A 25591-nucleotide genomic window follows, 5' to 3' on the forward strand; every position below is an offset into this window, starting at 1 on the left:
TCAGCACCTGATCTACACGATGTTTCAATTGTTGACTGCAAAATGATCTTTGTATTTAAAATGAAAGATCAAATTATGGAAAGCTTAATTAAGAAAGATAAAAATTTTAAAGATGTATTACAAGTGTTATTGTGTTTACCTCTATTACCAGATAATGTGATTTCAGTCTTGCAGTCAATGTGCCGAGTTATTAGCATTTTCTTTATGACTGGTTTTGTCAATGCTGGAGTGACAATCAAACCGTGAATCTGACCCGTGAAAGACGCAAAAGCGCGAATCATGTGATATGTTATCGTTACGCAACCCAGGCTTTTATAAGTGTGCTTACGGAAACAGGAATAAGAGAGATAGAAGTACCATTCACGTGGTCGATGAATGGCGTATATGGTCGTACTAAGAAGGGACTCACAGACCGATTTTGCTCATCCTCCGTTCGATTTTAGTACAAACTTAGATGCAGCAAGTGATGCTCAGTACAATGCAAGTGTTTACGAGAAACCCAGGGTCAAAATTTTGCGAACTTGTCGAATGCCTACGAGGGCGTCTATCACCGAGCAGCGGCCTTAGCACAACCGCCTAGGGCGACAGACTAGAACTCTGCCTGTACTGCGTTCGAGTCTCCTCATTTCTTACCTAATCTTCCCCCAAAAACCATGGCTTTTTCGAACAGTCCACTGGTGTACTGCCGGTTCATAGTGTCCAACGGGCACAATATTTCGGCGATCAGACACGTCGCCATCGTCAGGTGCGCTGACGCACTGAGCTCCTGAGGGCGGGAGGTCGTCTTAACTCCCCTCCCCTCGCGAGGCGTTCTCTCCGCGGTCGGCGCCCGCGCGTCAGCGGTCGGTGAGACGCTGGCGTCGGCGTCCGTGGTGGCGTCGGTGTAACTGCCTCGACCGCACTAGTCGCCTGTTCGTGTCCTTTGCTGAGCGTCTTTTTAATTAGACTCAATGCTGGTTCCCATGCCCTGCTGAGGTTGTAGCTGCAATCTCGGGTGACGAGTCCGTCCCTGATACAAATTTAGATAGTCTCTCTAACGACACTGTCCCAGTATTTGGATGTCTGTGCCAGGACCCTGGTATGTTGGTAGTCCATTTCGTGATTTTCGGACAAACAGTGCTCTGCGACCGCCGACTTGTTTGGATACCCAAGTCGAGTGTGCCTCTGATGTTCTCGGCAATGATCTTCGATGATGCGCACTGTCTGTCCAATATAAGTCTTCCCACACTGACACGGAATCTAGTATATGCCGGCCTTCTGGAAAGCGAGTCGTCTTTGACACTTCCCAATAATGCTCGCGTTTTATTTAGTGGGAAATGGACAGTTCCTACTCAGTGTTTCTACATCTACATCTACATTTATACTCCGCAAGCCACCTATGGTGTGTGGCGGAGGGGATCTTATGTGCCACTGTCATTACCTCCCCTTCCGGTTCCAGTCGTGTATGGTTCGCAGGAAGAACGACTGCCGGAAAGCCTCCGTGGGCGCTCGAATCTCTCTAATTTTACATTCGTGATCTCCTCGGGAGGTATAAGTAGGGGGAAGCAATATATTCACTACCTCATCCAGAAACGCACCCTCTAGAAACCTGGACAGCAAGCTACACCACGATGCAGAGCGCCTCTCTTGCAGAGTCTGCCACTTGAGTTTGCTAAACATCTCCGTAACGTTATCACGCTTATCAAATAACCCTGTGACGAAACGAGCCGCTGTTCTTTGGATCTTCTCTATCTCCCCCGTCAACTCGACCTGGTACGGATCCAACACTGATGAGCAATACTCAAGTATAGGTCGAACGAGTGTTTTGTAAGCCACCTCCTTTGTTGATGGGCTACATTTTCTAAGGACTCTCCCAATGAATCTCAACCTGGTACCCGCCTTACCAACAATTAATTTTATATGATCATTCCACTTCAAATCGTTCCGTACGCATACTCCCAGATATTTTACAGAAGTAACTGCTACCAGTGTTTGTTTCGCTATCATATAATCATACAGTAAAGGGCCCTTCTTTCCATGTATTCGCAATACGTTACATTTGTCTACGTTATGGGTCAGTTGCCACTCCCTGGACCAAGTGCCTATCCGCTGCAGATCTTCCTGCATTTCGCTGCAATCTTCTAATGCTGCAACTTCTCTGTATACTACAGCATCATCCGCGAAAAGCCGCATGGAACTTCCGACGCTATCTACTAGGTCATTTATATACATTGTGAAAAGCAATGGCCCCATAACATTCCCTTGTGGCACGCCAGAGGTTACTTTAACGTCTGTAGACGTCTCTCCATTGAGAACAACATGGTGTGTTCTGTTTGCTAAAAACTCTTCAATCCAGCCACACAGCTGGTCTGATATTCCGTAGGCTCTTACTTTGTTTATCAGGAGACAGTGCGGAACTGTATCGAACGCCTTCCGAAAGTCAAGGAAAATGGCATCTACCTGGGAGCCTGTATCTAATATTTCCTGGGTCTCATGAACAAATAAAGCGAGTTGGGTCTCACACGACCGCTGTTTCCGGAATCCATGTTGATTCCTACAGAGTAGATTCTGGGTTTCCAGAAACGACATGATACGTGAGCAAAAAACATGTTCTAAAATTCTACAACAGATCGACGTCAGAGATCCTCAATATTCGTCCTATTTTTTCCCGTGGACTGTTCGAACAAGAAATACACCGGGAGAAACTGAAGAATCACACCATGGGTTTTGGTTACTCATGTACTACAATCGCGCGATGAGAAAAATCACAACCATTAGGATGTATGCTTCCCTTATAAGAGGCCAAAATAGGACGTGATGGACACTCAGTTTACCTTCTGTTGACTTCGGCGGCTCTGTCACATTTACGCGTTAGTCAGATTACTTCATGTGGCAAGATGTATGGGGAGGGGTTTTTGTTCGTCTGCTCGCTGTTAGGAGTTGCAGGGCCGTCACTGCCCCTTGGCTGCCGGCTGGTGTGCGGCCATAGCGCTGCCCGCCTACCTGTGTGTAGATCTCGGAGACGTCGCTGGTGTCGCACTTGTCGACCTTGCAGCAGGAGGTGGGCACCTTGTCTGGCCAGTCCGTGTAGTTGCGGTTTCCGCAGCAGTGCAGCTGTGAAAAGATGCGACGTAGCATTAAGAAAGTGTGCTTCCATCTAAAAACCCATAAAAAATTCAGCAACGTAAAATGATGCAAGAAGTTTGGATTATGCAGAAATATCTCCATCTTGAAAACATAAAGTTAACTAATTGTGTGATTGAGGTTTTCCTGGCATACAGAAATCGTGAAAATTTCTCGGGTATTCAGCCAGGTAGCATCGTCCAAAAGGCGCGATATTCCGGCAAGCCGACTTCTTGCCATCTTCAGGCGCTACCTGGCTGAATACCCGAGAAATTTTCATGAAGTAATTAATACCGCGTTTGTCGGTAGGTATAGGGTGACAATTATTGAACTATATGAAAACAAAATGTAAATTAGTTGCAAACTACGGCGTACATCACCTTATTCAAGATGCAAACGTCAGTACAGACATTCGGATTTAGGTTATGCATACTCTATACGCCTGCCATCATTTGTGACGATGTGGCGCAGACGAATGGCGAAATTCTGCATGACCCGCGGACGTGTCGGAGCATCGATGCTGTCGATGACCTCCTGAATGGCTGTTTTCAGCTCAGCACCGGTTTTGGGGTTATTGCTGTACACTTTAACATGTTGTTGTTGTTGTTGTTGTTGTTGTGGTCTTCAGTCCTGAGACTGGTTTGACGCAGCTCTCCATGCTACTCTATCCTGTGCAAGCTTCTTCATCTCCCAGTACCTACTGCAGCCTACATCCTTCTGAATCTGCTTAGTGTATTCATCTCTTGGTCTCCCTCTATGATTTTTATCCTCCACGCTGCCCTCCAGTACTAAATTGGTGATCCCTTGATGCCTCAGAATATGTCCTACCAACCGATCCCTTCTTCTAGTCAAATTGTGCCACAGACTCCTCCCCAATTCTGTTCAATGACCCCTCATTAGTTATGTGATCTACCCATCTAATCATCAGCATTCTTCTGTAGCACCACATTTCGAAAGCTTCTATTCTCTTCATGTCTAAACTATTTAGTCCACTTTAACATAGCGCCACAAAAATGAGTAGCGAGTGTGAAAAACTCTGAGAATATGGCGACCAATAGAGACCCATGTCAGAGGCCATGGTCCCTAAAGCGCTCCTCCAGGAAATTCTTCCAGTCCATCTTTGGCATGAATCAGCAAACCAGTGTTTATTAGTATTAGTTAAAAACAGTCTTGGTTGCAATTTTAGTTTTTTTTATCAACTACGCGTTTCACCTTGTTTAGGCATCTTCAGGCTGATCTTAATTTGGTATTTCTTAGGGCAATCCTTTAGACAGTGTAGCAAAATGGCGTCATCGAGTACATCAGGCCAACATCGCCTTCGTTAACCTCAGTAAATACTTTCTAGATGGATGTGAGTGACTCCAGGACGTGCATAACGCGTACACGTTCACAGGAGCAAATTAAAGAATAAGATGGGGCTAAATAAGGTGAAACGCGTAGTTGATAAATTAATAAAAAATTAAAATTCCAGCCAAGACTGTTTTCAACATATGCTCCTCCAGGACATCAAACACTCTCCCGTTTCGATGGGGTCGAGCTCCGTCTTGCATGGACCACATTTTGTCGAAATCAGGGTCACTGTGGATAATGGGGATGAAATCATCTTCCAAAACGTTCGCGTACCGTTCGGTAGTCACCGTGCCATCAAGTAATATCGCACCGATTATTCCGTGACAGGACATTTCATACCACACAATCACCCGTTCAGGGTGAAGAAACTTCTCGATAGCGAAATGCGGATTTTCGGTCCCCCAATTGGGCCAGTTTTCTTATTGACGAACCCATCCAACTGAAAGTGGGCTTCGTCGCTAAACCAAACCATACAGCGCATACTAATTCCCATCACGACCCGTGGCCAACCGTGCAGTTTGAACATCGTAACGCAAAACCGTTCAGAAGTTACGACGGTTTTATTTCACATAGTTCAATAACTGCCATCCTGTTCGTACCTGTAGTCCTGGAACACACTGTAAGATCAGCAACACAGTGCCATAGCAGACCACTAGATGAATCAGAACAAAATGACGCAGTGGAATGATGGTTCAAATGGCTCTGAGCATTATGGGACTTAACATCTGCGGTCATCAGCCCCCTAGAACTTAGAACTACTTACACCTAACTAACGCCGGCCGAAATGGCCGAGCGGTTCTAGGCGCTACAGTCTGGCACCGCGCCACCGCTACGGTCGCAGGTTCGAATCCTGTCTCGGACATCTATGTGTGTGATGTCCTTAGGTTAATTAGGTTTAAGTAGTTCTAAGTTCTAGGGGTCTGATGACCTCAGCAGTCAAGTCCCTTAGTGCTCAGAGCCATTTGAACCAACCTACCTAACCTAAGGACATCACACACAACAATGCCCGAGGCAGGATTCTAACCTGCGACCGTATCAGTGGAATGATAAAATGAGGATCGTAATTCGCTTTCTGCATTTGGAGAAGAAAAAGGTTGCAACAATCCACGCTGCGTTGGTGAAACTGTACGGTGCCAGCGCACCATCATGTGACACAGTGGTCAGGAGCCTTGGAAGCTTCCAGTGTGGCCAAACAAGTCTGAAACACGATGAATCAAGTAGCAGACCATCTCTCTAAGAAGATCCAGCCAGGAACCGTAAAAATAATTACACTCTAAGACAAAAAAGGCGCCACACCACGAAGGAATATCCGAATGCAACGGAAATCGGTAGATCTGATGTCCTTGTGCACACAAACAAATTATTACATCGTATGATTTGTTCAAGAGGAAGAGCTTCATGAATTCAGCAAGTCAATAAGGCGTTGCTCCACCTCTGGTTCTTATGCAAGCAGTTATTCGGCTTAGTATTCATTCACAGAGTTGATGGATGTCCTCCTGGGGGGGGGGGGGATATGGTGTTAAATGCTGCTGGCGCATTAGACCGTCAATATCCTGAAATGACTGGAGGGTCCTGCCCATAATGATCCAAAAGTTCTCAATTGGGTTTGGCTAGCAGGAACAGAAGTAGTAGAAACTTTCGCCGTGTGCGTGTTGCCATTACCTTGCTCAAATGTAAGCCCGGTATGGCTTGCCATGAAGGGCACCAAAACGGGGCATAGAATATCGTCGACGTACCGCTGTGCTGTAAAGGTGCCGCGGATGATAACCAAAGGGGTGCTGCTACGAAAAGAAATGGCATCCCAGTCCACTCTTGGGTGTGGGAGAATGAAACGCCTACAGCCGTCCTTATCATTTTATTATTTTGTTGCAATCAATTTCGGCGCTTCAGTGTGCCATCTTCAGGCTGTAGTTGATGCGGAAGGGGTTTAATAGTGGCAAATATTTATTTACAGCTCGTACAAAATATATACGTGTTTCAAATTTCTACTGACCTTCAGAGTAGTCACCAGCATTGTGTATGCTGCTCATTTTTGGAACACAACCTACGACCAGATTAGAGACAAAGGTGATGACACTTTCTGCAGGACCTGACCATCTTTTGCACGACAATGCTCAAGCAAGTACAGTGCAAGCTATTATTTGTTTGACTGATGGGGCTGCTAAGTTCTATACCACCTACTGCACTCCTCTAACTTAAGCCCTCGTGAGTTCAACTCGATTTCTAAAGCGCAGGAAACACTTCACGGTATTCGCTTCAGAACTGCTACAAATTCGTCGGGCAATAGATCGCGCCGCTCGAACTGTCAACACAACTAGCACTGCTAAGAGTATCCTACGGCTTCCACATCGCTGGCAACGGATTATGCACAATGCTGGTGATTACTTTGAAGATAAATATAACTTCGAAACACGTATCTATTTTATACACTCCTGGAAATTGAAATAAGAACACCGTGAATTCATTGTCCCAGGAAGGGGAAACTTTATTAACACATTCCTGGGGTCAGATACATCACATGATCACACTGACAGAACCACAGGCACATAGACACAGGCAACAGAGCATGCACAATGTCGGCACTAGTACAGTGTATATCCACCTTTCGCAGCAATGCAGGCTGCTATTCTCCCATGGAGACAATCGTAGAGATGCTGGATGTAGTCCTGTGGAACGGCTCGCCATGCCATTTCCACCTGGCGCCTCAGTTGGACCAGCGTTCGTGCTGGACGTGCAGGCCGCGTGAGACGACGCTTCATCCAGTCCCAAACATGCTCAATGGGGGACAGATCCGGAGATCTTGCTGGCCAGGGTAGTTGACTTACACCTTCTAGAGCACGTTGGGAGGCACGGGATACATGCGGACGTGCATTGTCCTGTTGGAACAGTAAGTTCCCTTGCCGGTCTAGGAATGGTAGAACGATGGGTTCGATGACGGTTTGGATGTACCGTGCACTATTCAGTGTCCCCTATACGATCACCAGTGGTGTATGGCCAGTGTAGGAGATCGCTCCCCACACTATGATGCCGGGTGTTGGCCCTGTGTGCCTCGGTCGTATGCAGTCCTGATTGTGGCGCTCACCTGCACGGCGCCAAACACGCATACGACCATCATTGGCACCAAGGCAGAAGCGACTCTCATCGCTGAAGACGACACGTCTCCATTCGTCCCTCCATTCACGCCTGTCGCGACACCACTGGAGGCGGGCTGCACGATGTTGGGGCGTGAGCGGAAGATGGCCTAACGGTGTGCGGGACCGTAGCCCAGCTTCATGGAGACGGTTGCGAATGGTCCTCGCCGATACCCCAGGAGCAACAGTGTCCCTAATTTGCTGGGAAGTGGCGGTGCGGTCCCCTACGGCACTGTGTAGGATCCTACGGTCTTGGCGTGCATCCGTGCGTCGCTGCGGTGCGGTCCCAGGTCGACGGGCACGTGCACCTTCGGCCGACCACTGGCGACAACATCGATGTACTGTGGAGACTTCACGCCCCACGTGTTGAGCAATTCGGCGGTACGTCCACCCGGCCTCCCGTATGCCCACTATACGCCCTCGCACAAAGTCCGTCAACTGCACATACGGTTCACGTCCACGCTGTCGCGGCATGCTACCAGTGTTAAAGACTGCGATGGAGCTCCGTATGCCACGGCAAACTGGCTGACACTGACGGCGGCGGTGCACAAATGCTGCGCAGCTAGCGCCATTCGACGGCCAACACCGCGGTTCCTGGTGTGTCCGCTGTGCAGTGCGTGTGATCATTTCTTGTACAGCCCTCTCGCAGTGTCCGGAGCAAGTATGGTGGGTCTGACACACAGGTGTCAATGTGTTCTTTTTTCCATTTCCAGGAGTGTACGAGCTGTAAATAAATAATTACCACTATTAAAGTTCCAACTCTCGTATATCGAACCAGTGGCCTGCATAACTGCTTACGCAGACTATCTGAAAAGTTTGGTGTCAGCACTCTAACCATCAACTGCCAACTCTATATAGGGATCGTGTCAACCACAGCCTGAAGATCGCGCATTGAAGATTGCAACCAAATAAATACAATCATAAGGACGGCTACAGGCATTTCATTTTCTCACAAATAGTAAACGGCTGTCGTGCCAAGGACCTTCTGTCAAAAGGGTGGACATCCCGAAATCACTCCTTGTTATCGCCCGTACGGCTGGGGACAGTCAGCTTGGTAGCCCACTGCTGTTCGGGGCCTCTCCAGACAAGTCCTTGCTGGTTATCGGGGCTGAATTCGAAGCGGGACTCATCACTGCCGACAATTCTACTCCAGTCAATGAGATTCCAGACCGAAGAGGCGTCTGAAGACGCTCTGGGCAGAGGTGCGATGCCAACCTGACTGTTGCCTGTTGCCCGCCATACGGCCCGACAACTAGAAGTGATAGCTTGGGATGCCACTTCATTTCGTAGCAGGACTCCTTTAACTGCCACCTGCGGCACCATTAAAGCACAGCGATGCGTAGACGATATTCTACGGCCAGTTTTTTTGGTGCCCTTCATGGCAAGCCATCCCGGGCTTACATTTCAGCAAGATAATATCCGCCCGCACACGGCGAGAGTTTCTACTGCTTGTCTTAATGCTTGGCAAACCCTTCCTTGGCCAGTAAGGTTGGTTGGTCTCCCCAGTTGAGAACATGTGGAGCATTACGGACAGGGCTCTCCAACCAGCTCGGATTCTGACGATGTAATGCCCCAATCGGACAGAATTTGTCACGATATACGTCGGAGGACATCCGACAAATCTGTCAATCAATGTCAAGCCAAATAACTGCTTGCATAATGGCCAGAGGTGAGCTAAAGCGTTACTGACTTGTTCAGTTTGTGAAGCTCTTTGTCTTGAATAAGTCATCCAATTTTTCTGAAATGTACATCACATCTGCCGATTAAAAACTTACACAATTTTCTCATTTCCCTCTAGATCGCATTAATTCCAATTACGTTATATGATTCATCCTACGACCATCATTAATTACTAACTGAAGACAACGCAGAACAGATTGTCTCAAATAAAAACTGTACCATCCATGTGACAGTAACTAGCGGCTCAGAAATCGAATAGGTTTATTCATCGTAACATTACTTCTACGAAAACTAAATACTGCATGAGAATACCAAACGTGTCGAGGTATCGATGACTATCCTCAGTATTACGGCATTAAATTATCATCAAAAAAAGAAAAACAACCCAGAAACCTTAATGTCAGCTGTAAGAAATGACTGAAAACATCACTTGATCATAAAAATACGTTTTACTGTCATATGCTCTCATATATTCTAGTTCTACTTATCCTCAGCCACCTACCGTGGAATACGAACTAAACATAGGGATTCACTTTTAACTGTGTCACTTCACATACCTTTTGGTTTCCTTAAGGATGTTGGTGATACATTTTAGTTTACAAAAAAAAGATAACTACTAAAATTGCAACAATATGTATTTTCATAATCTTACTAGGCAACGAGACGATAAATACGTAGCATAACTATGTATTTCGTAAACATGGTAATAAATTACAGAAGAAAATACGTTAACAATTTGGGTTTGTTTGTTGTTTTTCAGGCGAGTTGTATGAAACGAAGTCGAGAACTTTCAACGGAAAACTGTGTTGCTGAAATAAGAGGTAGTTAATTCTTATTTATTCGCAAAATCCATAGCGATCACGAACTCACTTACCGAATTTGTTTTCTTCATTCATAAAAAGATGTTTCAGATGAAGCATTAAGTTGGACGCCCAGTATCTCGCGATATACTTGTCCTTGTATTTTTGATGGTGACATCCTTATAAAGCTGAAACTACCTGAACGTCATTTTCGTTTAATAAATATCGAGTGCTCTCCCCTCTAGCGTGGTTTATTCTCGATAGCGAACACTCCTTTGAAACCGACACGTTCCCTGTCAATACTGCCACAAGCAGCGGACGCTGATTAACAGAGTAACGATGGCCATGGCGTCTGAATAGTTTATAATGAGGATTGCCCACAGTATCACATCATCCATTCTCACACGCTAAAAATTATTTTTTAAATATATTCTGTAGAACTTTTCGGCATACCTATCTCAGCACCATAAAACTTTATGGCAATGACGTTATCATGTTTTAAATTCTCATAACATTTACGGTAGGTTTTCAAAAGTAAGCCATGTATTTCATCCACTCTGCAAAACACAAATAACACCCACCCGATAATCTAGACTGAGCGACCGACTTTGTATGGTAACTTGATATCTTTGACGTGTTACAGGACCGACACCACTATGGTTGGTCCGGGAGACATCTTCGGTGCCCAACAACAACGGTAACCTCTTCACTACTAAGATATTCTCACACTCATGTATGAACTATTTCTGTTGGCAGCATAATCCACCAACTGCCTTACTACCCATCTAGACGGTCAAAAAGTGACGTGAAACATAGTTTTCCTCTGCTTGAAAGCGCTACCCTTCAAAAAGTTCCGTCTGCTATCTCCTAGATGGGACCACATTAATGGGTGATGACAGCCAGACGTATGGATTACATTCCAGAGACGTATGCTGTGATACCTCAGTAACAAACTAACCCTTTCGCAGAGGCGACAGTAGAACTTGGGATGGTCACCTTGCAAGTCCAGGCGTGAGCTGCATCACATTGCCCCCCCCCCCCCCCCCAAAAAAAAAGGGACAGATGACAGGAAGAAGGAAAAGGAAGAATTCGTACGCAACGCGATGCACAGTCGCAGGCATATCATTGAGTAAGTTGCGAAAGAGAGTCCGAGATAAAGAGAAATGTTATGTACTAGGGTCGTATACAGATGTGTAAAACTTGCGGAGGAATGTAACTATCACATGACAAGTAACATAGCTGGATGAAACGTGGACTGTACATGTAAATAATTACTACAGAATAGTATAGAAGGTAATAGAGAGAAATGCACAATGAGACAAAAATGACACTTTTATTCAAGGGCAATAGCTAGGCTGACGACACCGCGATTTGTGATAATCCCCTGGGCTTTGGCAATGCTCCACGTACCCTCATACGGCCAGAGGTTGGAACACATAACGCACCCAGGAACATTCGTATACGTGTATCAAGTAGAGGTTTAGTGCTGAGAGAGTACGTTCCGGCAAGAGTCGGGTAACGTATTAGTTCCACAGCCAGCGAATTGACCACATAGAGAAAATAAGAGAAATTAGGCCTAATACGGGTGATTAACGAGAATCACTCTTCCCAAGCGCTAATTGCGAATGGAACAGGGAAGGTGGAAAATATAATGGTACTAGAAATGTCCCGCACCATACACTACCATAAGGTGGATTAAGAATGGTGCGCCAGGAGGAATGGTAAATATTCAGGGATATGACAGAAACGATCATTCGAACCAAAGAAGTCTTGTAACCATGGGCTCTAAAATGCATACCTTAAGAGGTATGAACACTTGTTCATCTTAACTACTGTGAAATACATCTCTTCTCCTGAAAAAAGTGTTCGTAACTCTTAAGGAATGCGTTTTGGAACCCATGTTTACTAGATCACTCTTTTTTGTTTTGGTCCATACTACGTCTTCCCAAAATATGTAAAGCAAAAGCTTCCAATAGAAGAGATTTGCTTCATAATATCGAAGACGAGGACGTGCTCATAGATCTTAAGGTACCGGTAGGCATTTCAGAGCCCAAGTTTAGTACAATTTTTTGCTTCAGTTGTTCGTTCCTGTCATATCCGTCAATATTGACCATTCTTTCTGAGACATCCAGTAGATGTAGAAGTGTTACTTTGTTTGATTATGTCAACAAAAAAACGAAGTGTCGTCAGCTACCATAATATTATAGCATCCATAAAATATGAAGGTATAATCATTGTAACGTGCCATGACGAGAAATGAAAGGTATGAGTTAAAATAAATGTATAAAATTTGTTTTGACAGATACGAGAGAAGTCTAAATAACAGCAATGTCGTCAAATATTAAGCAGAAAATGCAGCGCCAAAGTCGGAGCGGATTATAGCGTGAGCTTATTTCGCCATGCCTTACGGACACGCAGCTGACCTCTGCCCTTGGCGGACGCACCTCGATCACGACTCACGCTAGCCGTCTGCCAGCGCGGGTCATCGGCCGCCTCAGCGCCTAATCTCTACGCAACGCAACACGCAAAACAGCTACAGTTGGCGGGATGCCTCGCGTCAGGCGCCGATAAGAAGTGAGCTGTAACAAGTGACTAGACTTCCGGGGCCGATGTCGGCTAGGATAAGATTCTACTGTGCAAAACAAATTTCACTCTACTTACAGTTAAGTAAGACTAATGGAAGTCAGTGAAAAACTTTGGTTCCTATTGAATTCCAATTACAGTTTGAAGCAGTATTATGCCCAGTATTATTTCATTCAAATTAGTATTAATAGAGGAAATAAATTCCCTAAATAAGTGTGGTCAATGTGAATTTTTACGAATTAAGGCACTTGATTGCCTACATATAGGGTGTTTCAGGAGGAACTGTTAGTGTTTTAAGAGGTGGTGGCTTAGACTAAATATTCCCTATAGCATGGGCCTTTTTTTTCTTTTAGATATGTTACTGTTAACATATAACAAAGCAAATAGGTAATGTGCTACGCAAAGACAGTTGATTACATTCAAAGTTGATTTTCATAAACTCCACCTCCGACTTCAAAAAACTTTCGAATTCTCTTAACACCAAATGTAGTTCTTCTGAGGTCGTCTTCGCGTTCTTTTATCGATGGCAGCACTCTATAAAGCGATCAGATAGTCTGTTGTTTTACGATTTTCTTTGTAGACTTCGCTTTTCAACCATCACCACAGGCAAAAATTTAAAGGCGCGGAGTACGGGAACCTTGGTGGCGGAGAAACGTCAACATTCCTGTCGATCCATTTTCAAGGGTGCGTTATGCTTGGATGATGTGTTCCCTGACGACTAGAATGTGCTCCACTCCATCACGCAGGAAGAACATTTCAATGCTTTTAGCCAAAAAAGCTCTTCCATTAATGCTGGAAACTCATTTTCAAGCAGATCTAGATGAGGGACCCTATAAGACGCTACGACAACACAACACGCCCACTCAAGTAATCGCCATCATACGTTTAAAGAGAAACGTTCTTAAAAGTGAATCTCCACAGATGTGGGTTTTTACCGACAACCTTTGTGAGCTACGAGTTGTACTGATACCCTCACAAGGGAACGTAAACAGTGTTAATGGGATTACTCGGCAATTCTGAATTAGCCAACGACAAAATTCTAATCGTCTCCCTCTGAAAGGGGTTGAATCCGCTGTAAGTCATAAGGACAGAGGGATAGTCATTAATGAGGAGTACATACGTGTGGAAAGTCTGCGTGTCATTGTAGAAGGACTAAATTTCACCAACTCAGTAATGCTTTTACTTATCCACTTTCTGTTCATGTGCATCTTCAGATGAAATACGACTGCATCAATCTCATGCAGCTTAGTGGAAACACGGGTAAACACCCTTGAATCTGGTAGTCTGCGGTTAGGAAATCGCCTACCGTACTTTCTACAAGCAACAGCAGTGTTTCCGTTACAAAACCCGTACACAAATGGCATATCGGCTTAGAATTTGTAAATATGTGCGACCTGTTTAAAAGATGCAGCAGAACTGGCCAACATATCAGAACCATTTCTACAACTGAGAAATTCAACTATGTAAACTCAAGCACAACTCCGAAACTCGGAAATCAAAACAAAAAAGAACATTCGATTTTTAAAAAATCATAGTAGCTTGAACACCACCACTTGGAATGAAAATTTATTTCTATAACTAACTGCATCTCTGTAACCAACAAAAACTGGGCACATATTATGTGGAATGCTTTATTCGAGTTGCTAAGAAGGATTTTATTCAAACAAATACAAAATTTCCCTTTGCATTATTTTTTCCCTTCTTCTCATCATTGGCAAGAACGAAACTGTATATGTTCTAATAATCCATCTTTTTGATTTGCAGCTGCTTGTATCGGCCGTGTTTGCAGTTAAAATTTTTTGGATTTGATGTCCGCCAGGGCTGGGACACATAACAAACCACAATCACACAGCGGTCTGGTGTAGTGAAAAGCGTTTTACTACGTTATTTGCGGAAAATACTTGTTATAGCTACGTATGCATCACAACACTCAGCATGATGCGGAGAATGGAAGTGCTTGCCACACGAAAACGTAAGTAAATACGAAAATAGGCGGGAAAACATAGCGAAAAACTAAATTACACTCTAGAAGATAGGTTAACTCTCAGCAAAAAAAAAGAAAAAAAAAAAAAACTTTCTCATCAACATCGTTTGGTTGCAGATGACAAGCTGCCTATAATAATTAACACAAAAGTGGTCCAGAAAATTCATGCTCACCAAATGTAAAGGTATTTACAATAAGAAACGATCTGTTGTTTGAACTGAAAATGCACATAATTTTATAATCATGTAAAACCGAAAATCCACTGACGATGGCACAGTGGTGCCGAAACATGTTTGAGTACTGAGAAAAACAGTGTTTGCATAACTGGCGGACCTCAAATCCAAAAAATTTTGTTCTAATAATGTTTATTAATAAACGAAATAAATTTGCTAGATAAGCCTGTGATCTCTGCGAATTTTTGCGAATTAGGGCGTCAAGATCGCTTAATAAGCATTTCTTTATTTACAAACTCGTAAAGTGAAGTTCAGTGGAAATTTCAATGAAACCTGTGTCTGAGCTGAGACTGTAAGTAGGCTGTTTAGGTTTTTATGTTGGTAAAGCCACATAGCGCTCTGTTTGAAAATCACTGGCTGTGCTGTGTGCAGTCTGAGGCTGGTCGGCATTCTTGCAATAGTCGCTATTGTAGCGTTGGGCAGTTGGCTGTTAACGGCGCGTAGCGTTGCGCAGTTGGAGGTGAGCCGCCAGCAGTGGTGGATGTGGGGAGAGAGATGGCGGAGTTTTGAGAGCGGATGATCTGGACGTGTGCCCATCAGAGACAGTAAGTTTGTAAGACTGGATGTCAAGAACTGATATTGCAGTAGTTCGAGTAACGAAGATTTTTGTGAGGTAACTGATTCATGAAAGGTGTAGGTTATTGTTAGTCAGGGCCATTCTTTTGTAGGGATTATTGAAAGTCAGACTGCGTTGCGCTAAAAATATTGTGTGTCAGTTTAGTGTTGATCAGAATAAGTAAAGAGAGTAATGTCTGAGTACGTTCAGTTTTGCTCAGCTGTTTGAAAAGCAAATAATGTAAGAGGTTTATTAGCACAGTAATTCATTAATTTTTCTAAGGGGACCTCTCAAGATGACTCCCCGCTTACGCAATGGTTTGACTGCAACAGACACTCGACATAGTTTTACGAGTTTTTAAGTAGCAGAAACGTCGTTATAAATAAAGAAATACTCTAAGCGATCTAGACAATTTCCGTTGAAAAAATTGAGCAGTGTCATACAGCCGTGGCTGCCTTAACAACTCAGTAGACAGTTAATTGTTCTATATTACGACACTATATGGTATTTTACAACTTCCTTTTATGACTACATTATATCCATAATAGAACGTACTAGTTCTTTACCTTTAGCAAACACCATGAAACACAAAAACATCTATGGTTACGCCAGTAGCTGTCTACGAAACGGTTCGCAATATCCTAACGTTTTGGATATTCGTTACAATCCCTAAAGCGTAGAAGGAGGTGTAGAATTCTGTCAAAATGGATTATATCTTCCCTTTTGTTGAGATAATCGGCAAGGATGGTGATGATGATGGGGAAAGCACGGGGAATTCATCTACTTTCGTACTTTACAAACTACGTTACAGTGTGTGGTAAAGGGTACTTGCGTGCAACTATCCCTTCTGTCTTTTCCTCTTTCCTTGGCGTATGGAGCGCGGGAAGAACGGCTGTCGGCATATCCCGGTATAATTTTGAATATATCTGATAAAACAGCTTTAAATCTGTACTTATAAAAAGAAAAAGTGAAATCGCGTCTCGTAACGCGTGTACAACAATATTGTGGGTCACGAATTTGGACAAAATTTCACACGTATGTTCATGACTGAAATAAATCACTCAGATCACTTTCAGACCGATAGTCCGTAGCTTCTGGGAAGAACAACGTAAATCTTAGCCCGTCGCCGAATTCCTGATGACTACAACCAATCGGCGAGTCGGGTCACTGGACCAACGGTGTAGGCCTCGTAATCAGGACTTGTGTATTCCCATTGCAGTCTGTATGCCAATGTTGAGGGAACTTTTTCTTGTGTAAAACATACTTATCGCACAAAGTACTCAGCATTAAAATGTTAGGTTTCTAATTTGTGTTTGGTATCCAAGGAATGTGATTTTTGCTTTATATTTTCATTTGATGTGTCATACTTCACATCTGTACCTCAGACATTTTTCAAACGGTAATCTTCAACAGTCGATATGTTACGCAAAAAATGTGCTGAGCACAAGCTGGCCGCTGTGGCCGAGCGGTTCTAGGCGCTTCAGGCCGGAACCGCGCTGCTGCTACGGTCGCATGTTCGAATCCAGCCTCGGGAATAGATGGGTGTGATGTCCTTAGGTTAGTTAGGTTTATGTAGTTCTATGTCTATGGGACTGATGACCTCAGATGTTAAGTCCCATAGTGCTTAGAGCCATCTGAACCGTTTTTGCTGAGAACGAGCACTATGATCTTTGATTGCCGATAGCATTGTCGTAGCTGTGTTGTAGCAAGCTGTGAGACGCAATTGAGCAATTGAGAGAGTCGGGTGTTGCTCACACTACTTCGTGGTCTAGAAATAGCTTGCAGGGCATAGAGATAAAGATACAGGGGTTGTTGAATTTTGGGAATATGATTTGGTAAAGATTAACTTGAGGAGTGAAGATCTTCAGGTACTGTTGTGGCTGCATTGTTCGCGCGCGCGTAATTTATGTTGTGTTTGAAGAACTGGAAGTTTTAGTAGCATTTTTCTTCATTGGTCCAGGCCAGTTAGTTCGATTATTGAGACATGATTAATGAAAGTTACCTATTCACATTGCTTGCACACAGAAGTTATAGATTTACAATTCGTTTACCTTCCCAGCACTTAATTTAATGGCAGAATCATATTTGCAATAAAAATTAAATTTGCTAAGACGGATTAATTGTTAAGAAAGGTGTCACAGTTTCGAAAGCCTGTAGTTTTTGAATGCTAGTCTCTTTAAGTTTTAAGTAAATGCAGCATTCTTCACCATTTCCTCACGAATTTTATTTTGTGACTCTGTGTGTCAGAATATCGCCCTGAGTGGAACACTATTGCACAAATGTAAAGCTGCAGCCTAATGTGCTCAGCATAGTGACATGTGCTTGCACTGCACTGTGTAAGGGTTTTCGTTTATATAGCTTGTCGGCTGCTGCGCTGCATTTTTATGTTCATCACCTCGAGCAGTACCGAGTTTCAGTTGGCCCAGGTAAGGCACGAAAATTTCTTAGGACCAGTTTTACATGGCAGTCATGACAATAAGCTCATTCACAATTAGGTGTTCCATTTCGAAATTAATATCAGGTATAGGTCAGGTAAGGTCCAGTTTAAATTACATCTGTTGTCAGACAGTCTCATTCTTACGAATCAGTGTTACATCCTCCAAAGACAATGTGAAAAACCTACAACAAAATTAATTTTTAAATTATCATTTAGGCCAGGGTGATGTAGTTGTTGCTGTTCGAACGAATGTATGCTTCGTAAGCACATGAACAAAGGAAGTGACACTGATGCGCGCTTCCGCCCCCTCCACATGACGTGTAGAGTGGCGGTCGACATAGGCCGTCGAGGCTGCGCTGTGGCCATCTGTTGGTCGGACCGAACATTGCTCACGGACAACTCTTACAGCGCGCGCCGCGCGGCGCCACTGTGGTGTCAGGGGACTGACAAAATGTTAATGAGCGTTGCTGCAACCGGCGTCAGATCGGATAAAACTGTCGTTTCTCAGACTGTCACATTCTCGTTCTGCACGCTTTCCGCCAGTTGCAGAACTTTCTGAGGTATGTAGGTCAGCGTGTTCCGTGAGACGTTGCAATCTAACACACACATGGAGTATTTCACCACCGGAATCAGCGTTTTTAGAGACTTCCCGATTCTGTATATCATTTTGGTACCCTAATACAGAAGTTAGCCATTAATTCTGAAAATCAAAAGCCTCTCTGCACCTTTTTACAATTTTTTGCACCACGATTTTCAGCTGTTTTCGGTTTGTACTCACTCAGAAATTACGGATGAGTTAATCACATTTATTTCTCTATTTCTAATATAATAAACTTGAAAAAAATAAATATCTGTCAAAACATAAATCGCCGGCTGGTATTTTTTGTGATCTCTCCAAGAACTTCGATTGTGTATATCGTGATACTCTTTTACAAAAACTCAAATTTTATGGAACTGATGGCTTTTCACACAGCTGATTTGAATCATGCTTGGCAAACAGAATGTTAAAGGTTGTGCTGAATAAATCAAACAATGTCGAAAAAGTAGAAAATTTTAGTTACTGGGGTAAAATCACAAAGGGAGTTCCACAGTGTTTTTGTGTCCACTCCTACCTCGTATGTGTCAATGACCTTCCACTTAACATTCAACCAGCAAAACTGGTACTTTATGTAGACGATATTAGTGTTATAATAAATCGCGTGAGAGAGAAAGCAGTAGATGATATGATCGAAATAAATACTTAGTGGTTCTCTGAAAATGGACTTGCCCTAATTTTTGAAAGAACGCATTACATTCAGTACTGTACAAAAAATAGAGTCATACCAACAACTGATGCACTATGTGACCAGAAGTATCCGGATGCCTGGCCGAAAATGACTTACAAGTTCGTGGCGCCCTTCATTGGTAATGCTGGAATTCAATACGGTGTTGGCCCACCTCTAGCCTTGATGAAAAGATTCCACTCTAGCAGGCATACGTTCAATCAGGTGCTGGAAGGCTTCTTGGGGAATGGCAGCCCGTTCTTTACAGAGTGCTGCACTGAGCAGAGGTATCCATATAGGTCGGTGAGGCCTGGCACGAAGCCGACATTCGAAAACATCCCAAAGGTGTTCTATAGGATTCAGGTCAGAACTCTGTGCAGGCCAGTCCATTACAGGGATGTTATTGTCGTGTAACCACTCCGTCACAGGCCGTGCATTACGAACAGGTGCTCGATCGTGTTGAAAGATGCAATCGCCATCCCCGAATTGCTTTTCAACAGTGGGAAGCAAGAAGGTGCTTAAAACACCAGTGCAGGCCTGTACTGTGATAGTACCACGCAAAACAACAAGGGGTGCAAGCCCCCTCCATGAAAAACACGACCACACCATAACACCACTGCCTCCGAATTTTACTGTTGGCACTGCACACGCTGACAGATGACGTCCAACGGGCATTCGGCATACCCACATCCTGCCATCGGATCGCCACGTTGTGTACCGTGATTCGTTACTCCGCACAACGTTTTTCCACTGTTCAATCGTCCAATGTTTACGCTCCTTACACCAAGCGAGGCATCGTTTGGCATTTACCGGCGTGATGTGTGGCTTATGAGCAGCCGCTCGACCATGAAATCCAAGTTTTCTCACCTCCCGCCTAACTGCCGTACTACTTGCAGTGAATCCTGATGCAGTTTCGAATTTCTGTGTCATGGTCTGCATAGATGTCTGCCTACTACACATTACGACCCTCTTCACCTGTCGGCGGACCGAGCGAGGTGGCGCAGTGGTTAGACACTGGACTCGCATTCGGGAGGACGACGGTTCAATCCCGCGTCCGGCCATCCTGATTTAGGTTTTCCGTGATTTCCCTAAATCACTCCAGGCAAATGCCGGGATGGTTCCTCTGAAAGGGCACGGCCGACTTCCTTCTCCATCCTTCCCTTATCCGATGAGACCGATGACCACGCTGTCTGGCCTCCTTCCCCAAAACCAACCAACCAACCTGTCGGCGGTGCCTATCAGTCAACAGACGACGTCGGCCTGTACGCTTTTGTGCTGTGCGTGCCCCTTCACGTTTCCACTTCACTATCATATCGGAAACAGTGCACCTAGGGGTGTTTAGGAGTGTGGAAATCTCGCATGCAGATGTATGACACAAGTGACACCCAATCACCTGACCACGTTCGACGTCCGTAAGTTCCGCGGAGCGCCCCATTCTGCTCTCTCACGATGTTTAAAGACTACTGAGGTAGCTGATATGGAGTACCTGGCAGTAGGTGGCAGCACAATGCACCCAATACGAAAAACGTATGTTTTTGGGGGTGTCCGGATACTTTTGATCACATAGTGTATAGCACATGAGCAGGAGTCAGTAAGTAACGTAGAATGCTCCAAATTTTTTATTGTACATACTGATGAAAACTTGCACTGTAAGAAGCATAGTACTGAGCTTCTCAAACAATTAAGTTCAGCTACTTTTGCTCTTCGTGTCATTGCTAATCTTGGAAAAACACATCAACCTCCTGACATATTTTGCATATTTCCACTCAATAATGTCGTAAGGAATAATTTTCTGAGGTAATTCACCACATATAAAAAAGTATTGATTGCACAACAGCGAGCAGGAAGAATAACATATGGCGTTCGCCCACGTACCGCTTCAAGGGGCTAGGCATTTCAGTTGCGGCGTCACAGTTCATATTTCCGCTCACGAGATTTGTCGTAAATAATCATCACAATTTGAGAAGAACAGTGATACTCATACCAGCAACACTAGAGGGACAAATGACCTTCATCACCCATCGCCAAAGCTGTCGGTGGCTCGGAGAGGAGTTTAATATGTAGCAGTAAAAAATAACTAAACTAAGGACATCACACACATCCATGCCCGAGGCAGGATTCCAACCTGCGACCGTAGCGGTCGCGCGATTCCAGACTGAAGCGCTTAGAACCGCTCGGCCAAACCGGCCGGCAAAGGATTCTTTAAAATGATATCTGGAACATGTGCGTAACTAACTAACTAGCATTAAGAAGTACCTTTTCTATTTCTTGGTGGTGACTAATATCGAACAACTATGTCCATTTTCAAACCATCTACATAATAAGTGTTACAATACAGGGTGGTCCAATGATAGTGACCGGGCCAAATATCTCACGAAATAAGCGTCAAACGAAAAAACTACAAAGAACTAAACTCGTCTAAATGAAGGGGGAAACCAGATGGCGGTATGGTTGGCCCGCTAGATGGCGCTGACATAGATCAAACGGATATCAACTGCGTTTTTTAAAATAGGAACCCCCATTTTATTACATATTCGTGTAGTACATAAAGAAATACGAATGTTTTAGTTGGACCACTTTTTTCGCTTTGTGATGGATGGCGCTGTAATAGTTAGAAACATATGGCTCACAATTTTAGACGAACAGTTGGTAACAGGTAGGTTTTTTAAATTAGAATACAGAACGTAGGTACGATTGAACATTTTATTTCGGTTGTTCCAATGTGACACATGAACCTTTGTGAACTTACCATTTGTAGTTTTTTCGTTTGAGATATTTGGCCCGGTCACGATCAATGGACCACCCAGATACTCGAAAGACTATGTGCAAATATTGACCGTCTCCAATGTCTGTCCTAAGTGGTCCGTTTTCTGTTGCTGAGTTGGCCAGAGAGACGTTATGATCATCACTGCAGGAGCAGTTTTTGTACACAGGCTTTCGCCTATATTGTCACATAATACGGATGGTTTGAAAATGAACATAGGTGTTCGAAACTATTCCGCTCAAAAGTTAAAAATGATACTTCTTAACTCAACTTGTGACAGAGCTACAACTTTTTATTTCTATTAGAATTATTACCTTAAGATAATCCAATAATCAAATAAATGCTCTGTGGCATAAGAGCAAAAATACACCTAGGTGATATGCAAATAAACAGATGGCGGTAGTATTGCATAGACAAGTATAAAAGGGCAGCGCATTGGTGGAGCTGTCGTTTGTACTCAGGTGAGTCATATGAAGAGGATCCCAACGTGATTATGGCCGCACTACCGGACTTAACAGACTTAGAACGCGGAATGGTAGCTGGAACTAGACGCTTGGGACATGGGAAATCGGTAAGGAATTCAATATTCCATCATCCACAGAGTCAAGGGCGTGCCGAGCATTATCTCCCACCGTGGACAACGCAGTGGCAGACTGCGTTCATTTAACGACCGAGAGCAGTGTACGCTTAGAGTTGTCAGTGCTAACAGACAAGCAACACTGCGTGAAATAGTCGCAGAAATCAGCGTCGGACGTACGAGGAACATATTAGTTAAGAACAGTGCGGTGAAATTTGGCGTTAATGGTCTATGGCAGCAGACGACCGTCGCGAGCGCCCATACTAACAGCACGACATTGCATGCAGCACCCCTCCTGGGCTCGATGGACCCTAGACGACTGGAAAACCGTGGGCTGGTCAGATGAGTCCCGATTTCAGTTCGTAGGGCCCGTTTCACACTGGGACACTGGTGACGGTCGCCAATGACGGTCCTCGGTAATTGTGGTGAACACTCCTGGATCACCGGTGTCCGACACCGCAGGTATTGCCAACTGATTCGTTAGTGCAATGGGCTCGAGCGAGGGGGAACTTTTGTTGGCACTTCTAAGCAGGAGGAGGAGGAGGAGAATGGAGACAAAACGTTTATTATACGTACATCCACAACTTCATGATCGGCTGGAGAAACGATTGTTTTATACTCTTTATGTCGTTTGAGGATACGTTAACTATTCAGGGATTGCAGGACATGTCACCTCGTTTAGACCGCGCATGAAAAATTGCGAACAGTGTCAGAGATGACTTTGGAAACTACTTCGTTAGCCCTGAAGGTGAAGTGGCTTGGCAGCTGCAAAAAATGTAATTGCTAGAAATGTTACGTGAATGTTAATGTGGTTAGGCCCCATTGTTCATCTGGCACTGTATTTTTGATGAGCATTGTGCAATTATCACTATGTTAACTGTAAGAAGTCACATTATTGTATTCACTGAACTTATAATTAAAATTATAGTGTCAGGAACTTGTACTTCAATAATATCATAATAAATAAATATAATTCATTATTGTAGTATCCACATATACGTAAATGATTGTAATGAAGAATAATATTTTAACTCTAGTTTTGGCGGAAAGGAAACAAAAGAAAAATTCGGAGTAGGTATTAAAACCCATGGAGAAGAATTAAAAACTTGGCTCTGAGCACTATGGGACTTAACATCTATAGTCATCAGTCCCCTAGAACTTAGAACTACTTAAACATAACAAACCTAAGAACAGCACACAACACCCAGTCATCACGAGGCAGAGAAAATCCCTGACCCCGCCGGGAATCGAACCCAGGAACCCGGGCGTGGGAAACGAGAACGCTACCGCACGACTACGAGCTGCGGACAAATAAAAACTTTGAGGTTCGCCGATGACATTTTAATTCTGTCAGAGACAGCAAAGGACTTGGAAGAGCAGTTGAACGGAATGGACAGTGTCTTGAAAGGAGGATATAAGATGAACATCAACAAAAGCAAAACGAGGATAATGGAATGTAGTCGAATTAAGTCGGGTGATGCTGAGGGAATTAGATTAGGAAATGAGACACTTAAAGTAGTAAAGGAGTTTTGCTATTTGGGGAGCAAAATAACTGATGATGGTCGAAGTAGAGAAGATATAAAATGTAGACTGGCAATGGCAAGGAAAGCGTTTCTGAAGAAGAGAAATTTGTTAACATCGAGTATAGATTTAAGTGTCAGGAATCCTGAAAGTATTTGTATGGAGTGTAGCCATGTATGGAAGTGAAACATGGACAATAAATAGTTTGGACAAGAAGAGAATAGAAGCTTTCGAAATGTGGTGCTACAGAAGAATGCTGAAGATTAGATGGGTAGATCACATAACTAAGGATGAAGTATTGAATAGAATTGGGGAGAAGAGGAGTTTGTGGCACAACTTGACAAAAAGAAGGGACTGGTTAGTAGGACATGTTCTGAGGCATCAAGGGATCACCAATTTAGTATTGGAGGGCAGCGTGGAGGGCAAAAATCGTAGAGGGAGACCAAGAGATAAATACACTAAGCAGATTCAGAAGGATGTAGGTTGCAGTAAGTACTGGGAGATGAAGAAGCTTGCACAGGATAGGGTAGCATGGAGAGCTGCATCAAACCAGTCTCAGGACTGAAGACCACAACAACAACAACAAGGCGGAACGCCTAAAGACGCAGAAGAAAAGGGGACGAGGGATGCAAATGTGCTTGAAGGTAACTACCCTCCTAGCCATCACTTTGTTGCTATATTCATCGCTTTTGACATCCCAGATAGCTGGACGACTTTCTAATTCACTTATAAAATCTTCCGTGTTAATGAAATCTAAACTCATGGCTACAGTGTGTAAGGTATAATATACAGGGTGATTCAAAAAGAATACCACAACTTTAGGAATTTAAAACTCTGCAACGACAAAAGGCAGAGCTAAGCACTATCTGTCAGCGAATTAAGAGAGCTATAAAGTTTCATTTAGTTGTACATTTGTTCGCTGGAGGCGCTGTTGACTAGGCGTCAGCGTCAGTTGATGCTAAGATGGCGACCGCTCAACAGAAAGCTTTTTGTGTTATTGAGTACGGCAGAAGTGAATCGACAACAGTTGTTCAGCGTGCATTTCGAACGAAGTATGGTGTTAAACCTCCTGATAGGTGGTGTATTAAACGTTGGTATAAACAGTTTACAGAGAATGGGTGTTTGTGCAAAGGGAAAAGTTCTGGACGGCCGAGAACGAGTGATGAAAATGTAGCACGCATCCAGCAATCATTTGTTCACAGCCCAGGAAAATCGACTCGCAGAGCTAGCAGAGAGGATGGAGCGCCACCACATTGGCACTTATCTGTCTGTAACTACCTGAACGTCAACTACCCGAGGCGATGGATCGGCCGCCAGGCAGCCCGTGACAGAGCACTTCATCACTGGCCTCCAAGAAGCCCTGATCTTACCCCCTGCGATTTTTTCTTATGGGGTTATGTTAAGGATATGGTGTTTCGGCCACCTCTCCCAGCCACCATTGATGATTTGAAACGAGAAATAACAGCAGCTATCCAAACTGTTACACCTGATATGCTACAGAGAGTGTGGAACGAGTTGGAGTATCGGGTTGATATTGCTCGAGTGTCTGGAGGGGGCCATATTGAACATTTCTGAACTTGTTTTTGAGTGAAAAAAAACCTTTTTAAATAC

The 25591-nt window shown here is 44.0% G+C and overlaps 1 protein-coding gene across 1 annotated transcript in view; it reads right to left on the reverse strand.

Annotated features, from left to right (window-relative positions):
- LOC124593728 (tetraspanin-7-like) overlaps positions 1 to 25591 on the reverse strand; it is a 165661-nt gene that overhangs the window by 9782 nt on the left and 130288 nt on the right. Inside the window, exon 4 of the mRNA XM_047132052.1 lies at positions 2983 to 3093. Coding sequence (XP_046988008.1) covers positions 2983 to 3093 — 111 coding nt within the window. The remainder of the gene's footprint in view (positions 1 to 2982; positions 3094 to 25591) is intronic.

This window comes from Schistocerca americana, chromosome 2 (assembly GCF_021461395.2).
Source record: "Schistocerca americana isolate TAMUIC-IGC-003095 chromosome 2, iqSchAmer2.1, whole genome shotgun sequence".
Taxonomy (NCBI): domain Eukaryota; kingdom Metazoa; phylum Arthropoda; class Insecta; order Orthoptera; family Acrididae; genus Schistocerca; species Schistocerca americana.